This window comes from Narcine bancroftii, chromosome 1 (assembly GCF_036971445.1).
Source record: "Narcine bancroftii isolate sNarBan1 chromosome 1, sNarBan1.hap1, whole genome shotgun sequence".
NCBI classification, from domain to species: Eukaryota; Metazoa; Chordata; class Chondrichthyes; order Torpediniformes; family Narcinidae; genus Narcine; species Narcine bancroftii.
This window is the reverse complement of record NC_091469.1, coordinates 411,791,362-411,803,383: the sequence shown is the minus strand read 5'-3', so window position 1 is coordinate 411,803,383 and position 12,022 is coordinate 411,791,362. Positions and strand designations below refer to the sequence as shown.

General features: G+C 36.0%; 1 protein-coding gene across 5 annotated transcripts in view; it reads left to right on the top strand.

The window, feature by feature from the left end:
* Positions 1–7,169, top strand: part of LOC138751545 (zinc finger protein 385D-like) — a 423,580-nt gene extending 416,411 nt beyond the window's left edge. For 3 of the 5 annotated variants that reach the window (XM_069913962.1, XM_069913961.1, XM_069913963.1), the window contains one exon: positions 4,887–7,168. In XM_069913962.1, the coding sequence (XP_069770063.1) occupies positions 4,887–5,123 (237 nt within the window). In that variant the 3' untranslated portion in view covers positions 5,124–7,168. Of the gene's footprint in view, positions 1–4,886 lie in introns of all 5 variants that reach the window. The other 2 variants (XM_069913960.1, XM_069913959.1) reach the window with 1 other exon arrangement.
* Positions 7,170–12,022: the final 4,853 nt, after the last annotated feature.

The following is a 12,022-nucleotide window of genomic DNA, read 5'->3' as shown; positions in this document are numbered from 1 at the left end:
TCCGTTAACTATGTATTCTGAGTATGAACTGAAATATCCATTCCAAGAGTGGCTTTATAACATCACTGATGGTGAGATGACCTTAACACGCCAGACTGGAACCATGACAGATAATGGCATATCTAATGAGACAGATAAAATTACTTTACCTCATCTTTACAAATCTGTCTGTTGCAAGAGCATCTGTCCATGGCATCACCTGTCCAAGTGCTCAGCTTGCATCCATATAGAGATAAAATCCCATCTTCAATCTTCAATAAAGTTATACTTCATCACAATCCACCATCTCATGCACAACTTATTTTTCACTCAACCAATTCCAGAAGACCGTGACCAACCCTAGCTCCATGAGAAATGTAGAACAACAAGCCAGGAATATCACTGTGTACCTAATATTGAGAAAACAACCTGGAGGGCTGCCACAGAAGATTATGTGTATGTTCAGTAAGCCTGATTACATCCAATATGGAGCAATGATGAGAATTAAACAGTTAATCAGAGGGAAAATTCCCAAGGACATCCCTACCCTCGGCGATGATAAAATGCACAAGACTGAAGTATTTGCAATCCCTTTCGTGCAAAATAGCTAAGATAATATCTATCACAGTCTGCTACTCAGCTCCTTGCCATCACAGAATTCATTGCTCAGACTATTTGATCCACATAATGAGTCCTTAGGAAAGTCTAATGGAAGAACTTCATTGTTGTTGAAGACGTGCAACAAAAGCTGTTTTTTTAAGCAAGCTGCTCAACTACATTACTTACATTAACTTGACAATGTGTACACCAGTTGATAAATGAACTTGAGCTTATCCTCGTATATCCGCACAAAAATCAGGACAAATCTAGTCAAGCTGCCGAAAAGCCTATTTAACTAATTTGGTCACCAGGAGAGCAATTGATGGCTTTGTCAATGGTGCCATTAAACATTTCTTCCTCACCAGGAACCTGTTCATTAATGCCGGACATGGGTTCTGCAGAAGGCTTGGTCGAAGAGACTGTCAAAATGCTGAATTTTAGAGATGCGGAGAGAGTGATCACCATTTACACCAGGGCAGCATACGATTGAGTGTGGCATTAAGGAGCATTGCTAGAAATGGAGAATGAGAATCAGGGGAAACTCTACATTGACTGGAGTTTTGCACAAAGGACTCCCAGACCAAATTCAGTTGCTTCATCTGCTCATTGCTCACTGTGGTTAGGCATAATTCAAAAAGTAACTACAACTTTGCTGATGGCACCATGGTTGTTAGCAGAATCATATTTGGTAATGAGCAAGTGTACTGGATAGCTAATTGAGTGGTGTCACACTAACAAATTTGCACTCAACATTAGCAAAACTAAAAAGATGATTGTAGACTTCAGGAGGAAGGCAGGAGAATGCAAAAGAGGCTTCCTCGAGGGCTCAGTAGTGGAGAGGATTAAGAATTTCACATTTCTGGGGGTCATCATCTCCAAGGATCTGTCCTAGAGCCTCAATGTTGATCCAATCATGAAGAAGGTTCACTTGGTGAGGAGTTTGAGGAGATTCGGTATGTCACCAAAGACTCTCAAACATCTAAAGGTGGATCGTGGAGATCATTCTGGCTGGTTGAATCATTGTCTGATATGGAGATACCAATGCTCAGGACAAGAAAAAACTCCAGAGAGTTGTTAACTCAGCCTGCACATCACTGGCACCAGTCTTCACTCCATCTGTCAGAGGCACTGTCTTAAGAAAGCAGCCTCTATCCTCAAGGATCGCCACCACCCAGGCCATGCCCTCTTCACTCTGCTACCATCATGAGAAAGGTACAGGAGCCTGAAAACAAGCATTTAGTGGCACAAAGACAGTTGCTTTCCCACTGCCATCTGATTCCTGAATAAACAATGAACCAAAGACACTGCCGAACTTTAACTTTTCTTGCACTATTTTTATTTATTCTATCAGGTGGTTTAAATAAATGTTTGCACCACCATGCTGCACAAAACAACCATTTTCATGGCATGTTCATGACAATAAATTCTGACTCTGATTCTAAATAAGTTTCCTTCCATCGTAAGGCTAGAAGTGTAAATGTTCACTGATGATTGCATAATATTCAGTTTTTCTTATAAATTATCAGTAAATGAAGCAGTCCATGGCTCCATGTAGCAAGATGGATAACATTCTGACTTTGCCCAATAGGTAGCAATTAACTTCATGCCACAGATGTTAGACATTGATGTACCTCCACTTGATTTGGAATTACCACTTGTCAATTTTTCATACATCAGCTTCTAGTGGGTGACCAGAAAGTCAGCTGAAACTGCCACATAAATACCATGTCAATCAGAGCTTGTCAGAGATTAGGTCATCTAACTCCCTCATGCTTTTTTAATTATCTACAAGGCTCAAGCCATGAAATGTAAGACGCTCCAAAAATACTCACAAAACTTGGCAACAGGACAAATGAGCCTGCTCATCCATTCCCTTCAGCATGCACTTCTCCCACCAGCAACATGAAGTAGTTGCCAGTGTTTGAGGTGGTAGCAATTAAATGTTCCATGAATTAATAGAAATAATTTAGTTCTATCTACACTGTTGGTGTTTTTAAAAATATTTAATTTCATATTAAACCACTTGACGAGCATATCACAATATTTCAAACTTAATCCAAATACATGTGGTATTTTATATAAAAAAGGAAGTAAAAAATACATAAGAAAGAAAAATGTCCTCTGAATCCACCCCCACCCCTCCCCCAACCCCTACAAACTAAAAAAAAGCAAAAGAAAAGGGACAAGAAACCACAACAGGAGCACTTCACGTTCCAATACTTTTAAACTAGTGTATATATTCATAGAGATCCATAAGAGAAAGGGAATGTTCGAGATTCATTCAAATTTTAATGCTCACAGTGTTTAAATATGGGCTCCATATTTCACAAAAAATATATTTATCTCTTAAATTGTAAGTAATTTTCTTGTGGAATACAGCTCCGAACTTCTGCACTCCATCTCGCCATTCCAAAATCAATATCTGACTTTCAAGTTATAGCAATACATTTTCTTTAACTTGATACATATTCAATTTTAATTTAGGTTTAATCCCTCTAATATCTCCCAGTAAAAATAACATTGACTCCTGTGGAAATTTTACTCTAGTTATTTGTTCTAATAAATTACCCAAATCAAGTCAAAAAAGTTTAATTGTGGAACACTGCCAAGTTGAATGCATAAAAAGCACTATCTTCTTGTCCACACCTGAAACATAAATCTGGATAAATATAATTCATATTATGTAACTTTTGTGGTGTTAAATATAACTGATGAATAAAATTATATTGAACTAACCAATATCTCACATATATTGTACTTTTCATACTCTCTCTATGCATCTGTCTCCATCTATGTTCATCTGTTTGCTTATTTAAATCTACCTCCTATTTGTAATAATTTATACATCTCTGAAATAAATTTCTTTACATTCCTATTACTTAATACTAATTCTACTTCTGCCTCTGCTAGTAATACTAAATCTGCTGGTGGTTTAATGACCAGCTTTACTTTTTGGTTGACAATAAACATTATTAGATCATGTTTTAACTAAATTACCCTTTGAAAGATTGGAATTGTGCCTAATTAGGTTCAGACAGGGGCACTGTTGGACACCATTATTTATTGACCAGCTAAACTGGTTCAGGATGAGAATTCAGATAGATAAATCTGCCATTCAAATTTGTAATTCTTGTCACTTTGCAATGGATTGTATTTCAGGCCAATGCCTTGCAGTAGAGTGGGGATACAGGGCAAATTATAGGAAAGCGACAAATTGTTCACTCTTCAGTGATTGAATTACAGGAGTTCTTGCAACCATGATCAGGAAACTTTGACTTTGCTCATCTCCACCCAAGTCCATTTGATTGGTTTAATTGGGATGTAACAATATGAAAAGGGATTGTGCACTTCATACAGGGCAACATTTCTCAGCAGCTTAGCACAGAAATGGTGATGAGCTGACATGAGTTCTGGTTCCTAACTAAGCAGAAAAGGATCTTCACAAAAAAAAAATGTAACTAAAATTTTAGATTTGCTGAATTTTATTTGCAGTACATCCCTGAATATTTTATGATGAGACTCTGAGGCATCAGGCTTTGTCCGTGTGAGGATGAGCCTGATAGATGATGAGTAATCCTGGCTTTGAAGAATTAAACCAAATTTGATGATAAATCTGCAGCTTGTCTCTTCCCAATTGTAAATGAAAATACAAAATTGAGATAGTTAAGACTTTGTTGGCAAGTCCAAGTTGGACAATATCTCTGACACATACTGGGCAGTCGTCAGTTGGACAAATCGTGTAATTGAACACTGGATTATCTATTTTTCCAAATTGAAACACAGAATTGGCAATGTGGAATAATACATTTCATTTGCTTTCCAACTTCATTCTTGGAGTTGGGTAGATGATAAAGTGCACCTGTTGTTGAGCCTGGTAAATTATTTTCCAAGCATAATGAAGAATGTATTACCATCCCAGTCTCAAGCCTGCCACATCTTGATCCCAAATCGATTCCTCCGTAAGTGTGACTGGTGGCCATGTGACTCCTTGGGAACACCCTCAAGGAATTCAATTTCACCAGTAAAGCAATATAATTCATTTTAGATTTTTTTTTGGAAATACAACATCTATTTGCATGCTTGGTACTGATAAAAAAATAACATTCACTAGCTAGCTGCACTGCAAATAAAGAATTCAGGTCATAATCACTTCAATTCATGTTTTGCTGCTGTCTTTAAAATTAAAAAAATGTATCTCAATTTAAATAACCATCAATGGCCTGAATAACGGTTTAAATATGGTTTATTTGCAGAAAATCCTGTGATATCTGTTCTAATCTGGTTTACTCTGTTATTCTGTTTTGCAGTTGAAACTGGCCTTTCAGAAGGAATTGACTAAGCCACTGGCCGCTCGGCTTTTACCAAACCCATTTGCGGCAGCTGCAGCCGCCGCTGCTGTCGCCGCTGTGAATTCACCCTTTGCTTTGCGCTCTGGCCCAGCAACCGCTCTATTCCAAACAGCAGCATTGCCTCCAGCCCTCCTTCGGCCTGCTCCTGGACCTATACGGGCAGCACATACTCCTGTTCTATTTGCACCATACTAACTTGCAGGAGTGAACATTATAAAAGTAATAATAAAGTACTGCAATAATTTAAACAGGGAACGATGCAGTGATAATCATGAAATCAACACAGAAAGAGACTAGACTCTTAACCTGCAGTGACATACAGCAACTGAATGACTGTATCTTGGTTCAACAAAAGTCAAGCAATCTTTCCACAGAAATCTATTACACGGATAATATGAGTAGTTTTTGTGTTGTAGAAATGTATAGGGTCTGCAAATTACCCATAACAATCATCAACCTTTTTACACAGTATTTTTGTGTAATGTTTCCATGTCTTGTGAATAGTCTGTAAATGTGTGTAAGGGCATTAATCTGATGTCTATGTGTACATTTATTTTCTCTCTGTAGAACAAAACAAAACAATGGTACACTGTGAGAAAATTCTTCATTAACCGTCAGCACAGTACAGCCGCTTACGGCCTGGTATTATCGAGTTATAAACTTGCAAATGGTGTCTTGTGAATCTGTTGCTTTGTGCTGTAGTTTTCTGATATAATAGTCTAATATGATTTTCAAATGTTAGAAGGAATGATATACCCTGTAGCAGATGAGATAAGTTTAATTTTTACATGGCCCAGAGAATTCAAGAAGGTCTGTGGGTGTTTTAATGGAGTTTATTGTGTATTTATTTTCATTGGTACAAAGTGGACACCATTGCCCACAAATTCATCCCTGGCCAGGCGTGCTAAAGGCATTACATAGCAGTGGATTCGACTTGGCTTTTAAAGTTCAGTGGGTGCCAAGTATGATGTGAAGGTGATACAATGCAGCATGTTTAGCACCAACAATTGGGGATGAATATTTTGGGAAACCACAGCCCTTCTTAAATAGCTTGATTGAGCATTATATCAAGTAACATCTTTAAATGCAGTTTTTCCCTAATAAGAGAATAAATTGTAATCATGCATACTTTGAGATGTTTTTTAATTCAATTACAGAATGTGGATGATGTTGCCAAGTCCATTTTTTAAAACCCATCCTTCATTGCCCTTGAGAAGAGGTGGATCCAGGATGCAATGAATAAAGGTGATGTATTTTTAAATCAAGATGGCATATGATTTGGAGAGGATGGTGCCTCTATTCACCTGCTATCTTTGTCCTTCTAAGTGGAAGGGGGTATGTGATCGTTCAAGTATAATCTAGCATTTTCATTCAACTGAGTTGCTGCACTAGGGCAATATGGAAGGGAAGATTTTAATAATACTATGTTGAATTTTCAGTTCACATGTTTACTTACTTTCTGTTCATCTGCTAGCTGCAACCAATTTGAATGAATTCCAGGTGCATGACAAAGGCAATTCTAGATTTTTTTATTGATGTCATAGTAAAATTTTATTGTCTGCTTTATGAATGATATTGTTGGCATTGTACTTTTTGTTTCTCCCCATTTGGACATTGAGTTTACAGTACAATCATGCAATGTCTTTTGCTTCAAAAGGAATTCTTTGTTTGATTTATTTGAGCTAAGCTTTAGCATGCCTCATTCCAACTTCACAGTCTTACTGTAACTTTACACAGTACAACAAAGTTAGGGAATTATATTGTACATTCTAACTGTTAAATCCTGCAAACATATTGCAGGCTTTTTAATTTTGCCAAATGTAAATTGTGACAAGAAAATTATGTTTCTATGTACAGTAGTGTCAATAAAAACTTTCCCAACCTTTATGTATCATCAATGATCACCAGAATCACTACAGCAAATGAAACTGATAGCTCAGGACAAAATCTTTAAAGGTGATGTAAAAAGGTTTGCTGAAATAGAAAATAATTTGTTAATAAAGGAAGTATTAGTATTAACCAAAAATATACTGTGTTTATTGTAAGTAATGTTCGCATGGCATGTGTTTTGGAAGTGGTATCAATTTTTATTGAAGCAAAAGGAACTTGAAAAAGATTACAAGGATGTGAATGATTCTAACAATAAAAATAGTTGATTTTTTTAAACTTACAACAGAAGAGACTGCCTGCAACTAGCATAGCTTAATTGTGCCCAAATAACTTGTCATATCAATAATTTTGTGTAAAATTTAAAAATAGATACCTTTAATCTGGAAAAAAAGATAATGTTTGGGGAATAGTGAGTTTTCTTAGCTGACTAAATATCATCTCACTGGTGGCCGTTAATTCGTATACTTGATCTGTCTTGTGCCTATTCTATATTTTAATTCTCAAGTAACACATCCAGGATTAAATTTAATTTTTTATTATTTTAAATTATTTATTTAAATCCAAAATGCCTCAAATTGTTATTTTCTTTACATTTTTTTATTTGACATTTATTACATCACTGAAATCCATGGGAAATATTCCTCATTTACTTAATCTGGCTTTTGCAAGCCCTTAGATTAAATGTTTGAGAAGTGTCATTGTACATTATGACAGCAGTTAAGAACCCTGCCCAAAATTTAATAAGCAATTTTCTCTGCTTCTGTGACAATGTTAGATTGGATTATTAGGCAATAGGATAAACCACTGACATTTAAAATATTCCATAGTAAAGTGATGAAATATTGAATATTTGCAAGTGGTCAGATGTTTTTCTTGTTTATCCATTTGTAGGGTGTGGACATAACAGACATATGCACTGAGGAGATAATTATGAATCAGCTACTTTGATAGCTTTGCAGTTTCATGAAGTTAAAATGTCAGATGGATTTTGAAACAAACCACTGAAAGTAGTTGAAAAGAAATCCAGATTTATATAATTACTTCAAATTGAACTCCACTGTAACAGTAACTGTAAAATGATGCCTCTAAGTTAATGGGGTCTAGGACATTTTGGCCCTCACAGTTTGATGCCTACAATTTGGTGCCAGACATTTTGGCAGTCACAGTTTGGCACTGGATATTTTGGCTCGCCGCCCCACTCACCATCAGCTGGCCGACTTCATCCCGCGCACTGCCAGAACCCACTGCCTTAACCCCCAGCTTTGAAGAAACTCCCTCCTCCCAGGAAACTGCTCCCCCGGCAAACAAGGGCTTTTCACAGCTTAGAGTGATATACTTAAATTTTTTTAAAAGTCAGGGAACAATCAAAAACAAGGGCTTTTGACAAATTATAATGATATATTTATTATATTAATAGTAAGTTTAATTACTTAAAATGGAATATATAATTGAATTCAAAATTATTTTAAAAATCAAATTTGTTGTAAAAATTAATGAAAATATTAAAAATTGTTTATTTAAAAAAAATAATCTAATGGTTCTTTCTCCACGTAACTCACTGCAAACACTGTGACTATAACCACTGTGGCCAATTTTTCTCTCTCTGTAGTGTCATTTATGCAGCTTTTGACAAGAAATTGTGATAAAATGATCAAATGTAAAACCCATCATTAACCAAACTGAGCAGTCTATAGTCACAACCCTCATACAAGTGGATAGGCACAGATAGGCATTATTAATAAGAAATATGCATACACATACTGTGATGTAATATTTGTAAATGTATTTGGGAGATAAATTGGGAAAATTAGAGTAGGTTACATACATACACACACATTTTAAACCTGATCTTATTTGAAATATTGAAGAATTCATATTCAGTGACTTTACAGAAACTATGGAGAATGCTATGCACATTTCACAAGTAGGTGCTAATTGAAATGATGACAAAATGAGTGAACAGGAGACAGGTCGTCTGTGTTGAACATTTTTACAAGATTTCTGACCTTTCTGTAAGGTGCTCACTCAAACCCACTCACTGGGTTCTTGTTTACCTAAAAACAACAGATGGGAGCAGAATACTAACTCCTATTGTTTGCTGGAGAAGGAGGGGGTTTTGGTGAGAGAGAGTGAGAGAGAGAGAGAGAGAGAGAGAGAGAGAATAGTCACAGCTAAAACAAGCAGGAAAAGCTGGTTTGAACTGAAACAGAAACTCTAGAGCAGCGGATGGCTGGAAGTACTATCTGTCTGATGTTTCTCCTGGAATAAGGGGAACAGAAAGGAACTCTGTGGTAGCCTGAAATAAAGAGGTTATCATCTGGAGAACCCTGATGGGGTAAGTTTCATCAGCAGGACATTGAGGTGACTAATGGTGGTACCTCAGTTGTGGAAATCCTGGAACCACAAATCTCTCTCTGCAAACCCTACAAGAACCTTCCTGAGCAGTAAACATTTACCTTTCAAGCACTAAATCCTGGTGAACATTATACATGTTAAATTCTGTGCACAGTATCAGAATTGCCTGAATCCAGTGAACTTGGAAGAATGAGAAGTGAAATTGAACTGTGAACCAAAGAACTTTTCTTAAATTTACACACACATTACATACACATGCGCTTAGAATTAGAAGGGGGTTAAGTTGGATTAGTTAAGTTAATAGAGATAAGTTAAAGTTTGATTCTATTTTCATGTTTAAAGATAATTAAAAACAACTTTTAATTTAGTGGCTACTTGTCTTGGTGAATGTCTGTTGAGGCTGGGTTTGGAACCTTTGGGCTCATAACAATACATATAATTAATATCCTGCAATATATTATTAATGACACCTACCATTAGATCTGCTGTTGCCATTGCCACCAGGGGAGCTGTTTCCTAGGGGAAGGGAGATTCTGAAATGCCGGGAGTTCATCACTGGGTGGGGGTGGGAAACTCCAAACTGTCGGTACCAAAATGTCCAAAGGGCTACATTTTTCTTCACCAAAATGTCCAGTACTAAACTGCAGGTATAAAAATGTCCGATTCTGGAATTGATGATCCTGAATACTAACTCCTAGCCCAGTGACTTAACCACTTTGCCATCATCAGCTAAAATCAAATGTGGCTTGTGAAACAAGAAAAAAAAAGAATTATATTTTGAACATTTTGCTTCAGCAGTCTCAATAATAGGACATTTGGAAATAAAGTACAACTTAAATTGTGGAAATTGCAATATTAAAGCAGCTAATGAAAATTGCTCTGAGTATCAATTTGAAATTCTTTTCTTAACTTTCCATTATTTGTTTTCCTGTTACCCCAATACATAGAATTCATTTAAAAATGCAAGTTTTGGAGTACATATTTTGGAGTATTGATGTAAATTATTTATAATTTCATGGTCAAATACTTTTTAAAGGGCTCTTCTTCCTTCAGTACAGATATGTTATATTGTAAGGTATTTCCGACAATGATTCCTCGATCAAAATATTAACTCCAACAGATAAGGCTCGACCTGAATATTTAGAGTGTTTTTTTTTATTTTAAATTTTCAACATCTGCAGGTTTTAAGCTTTTATTAAATATTTTTGTATATTTCACACTGAGTATCCATCTAATTTCTCTCCATATGCATCTTTAACCATTATCCTCCTCAAACTCTTTTTAGGACGTCTGCCTTTAATCTCTCAATTTCCCATCATTCTCCTTGGTCTTAAACTATCATTCTTAAGTTCCAGATGTACAACTTTTATCTGGAGACTGCCGATGCTGTGATCTGGAGCAAAAAGCTAACTGTTGGATGAATCCAAGCAGCTCAAGCAGCATCAATGGGCAATGTTTCTCCAGCAGATTGCTTTTTGTAAATTTTACATGATTGCTTATGAACGAAGCAAGGTAAAGAGAGAAAAACAAATTGCAGCTTTGGAAAAAAGAAGTTACTGAAATACCTGGTTGGTTACTCAGCTTCTGGAAGTAGAATAGAAAAGGTTGTAGCCACTGAAAAGTGACAAAGTGACACAGTGGAAGGAGACAACATACCGACATGGATCAGTTAAGTGCCACAGAAACATTCGGGAGAGATTCCATATAAGGGTTGTCCTCTAACAGCACTATACAGAACGTAAATACAGTGAGGTGATTTTGCACCTCAGTGCTTACACCTCATTGATATAGTGTTAAACAGGAAAGTCTGCAGACATTGCGATTACAGTGCAACGCACAAAAGTGCTGGAGAAACTCAGTTGGTCACGCACCATGTGTAGGAAGTAAAGGATAACCAACCACCTCCCCCTTTCACTTCTCAGCTGACCTGTTGAGTTTCTCCAGCACTTTTATGTATTGCACCTCATTTATATTGCGATTCCTTAAGTATTCTCATTAAATATATTATTAATCTCTTGTTCACTTCTTGTGATTTCAATTCTTTTAGTTATCAGTGCTGCAGCAACTTTATTCAGTCTTCACCTGTGCATGAAAGGTTAAATTCAATATCAGTCACAATAGAAACATCATAATGGCACAGTATTAGCAAATAAAAGAAGCAGCTTCTTCTCCATATGTATTTTTTTAAATTTTCTTATATTTAGCTTAGTATATGCAGTAACTACATTTCCCAGTTTTTTTTTTTATTTTTTTATTTTTAATTTTTTATTTTTCACACCATAAATCACAATAGCCATGATATACACTTTTTCTTTTCCACACATTTACAGTGACTTTTTCTCCCTCCCCCCTCCCTCCTCCCAAGCCACCCCCCCACCCCCCCCTCTCATCCATTTTAGGTATACAATCTAGGTTGCATTAATTCAGTTAGACAATGTTGTCATTCAACAAAAATACACCAGAAATTCTACTGAGTTCATTCTTTTCTTTTCTTCTCCTTCCATCAACTTAGGTAATGTTTGTTCCCGGTAGGTTTTCGCTATTGTATTTAATGTAAGGCTCCCATACTTGTTCGAATATTTCAATATTATTTCTTAAACTATATGTTATTTTTTCTAATGGAATACATTTATTCATTTCTATATACCATTGTTGTATTTTCAAATTATCTTCCATTTTCCAGGTTGACATAATACATTTTTTTGCTACGGCTAGGGCTATCTTGACAAATCTTTTTTGTGCATCTTCCAAGTCAATTCCAAATTCTTTATTTTTTATGTTACTTAGGAGAAAGATCTCTGGATTCTTTGGTATATTGTTTTCTGTTATTTTATTTAATATCTGATTGA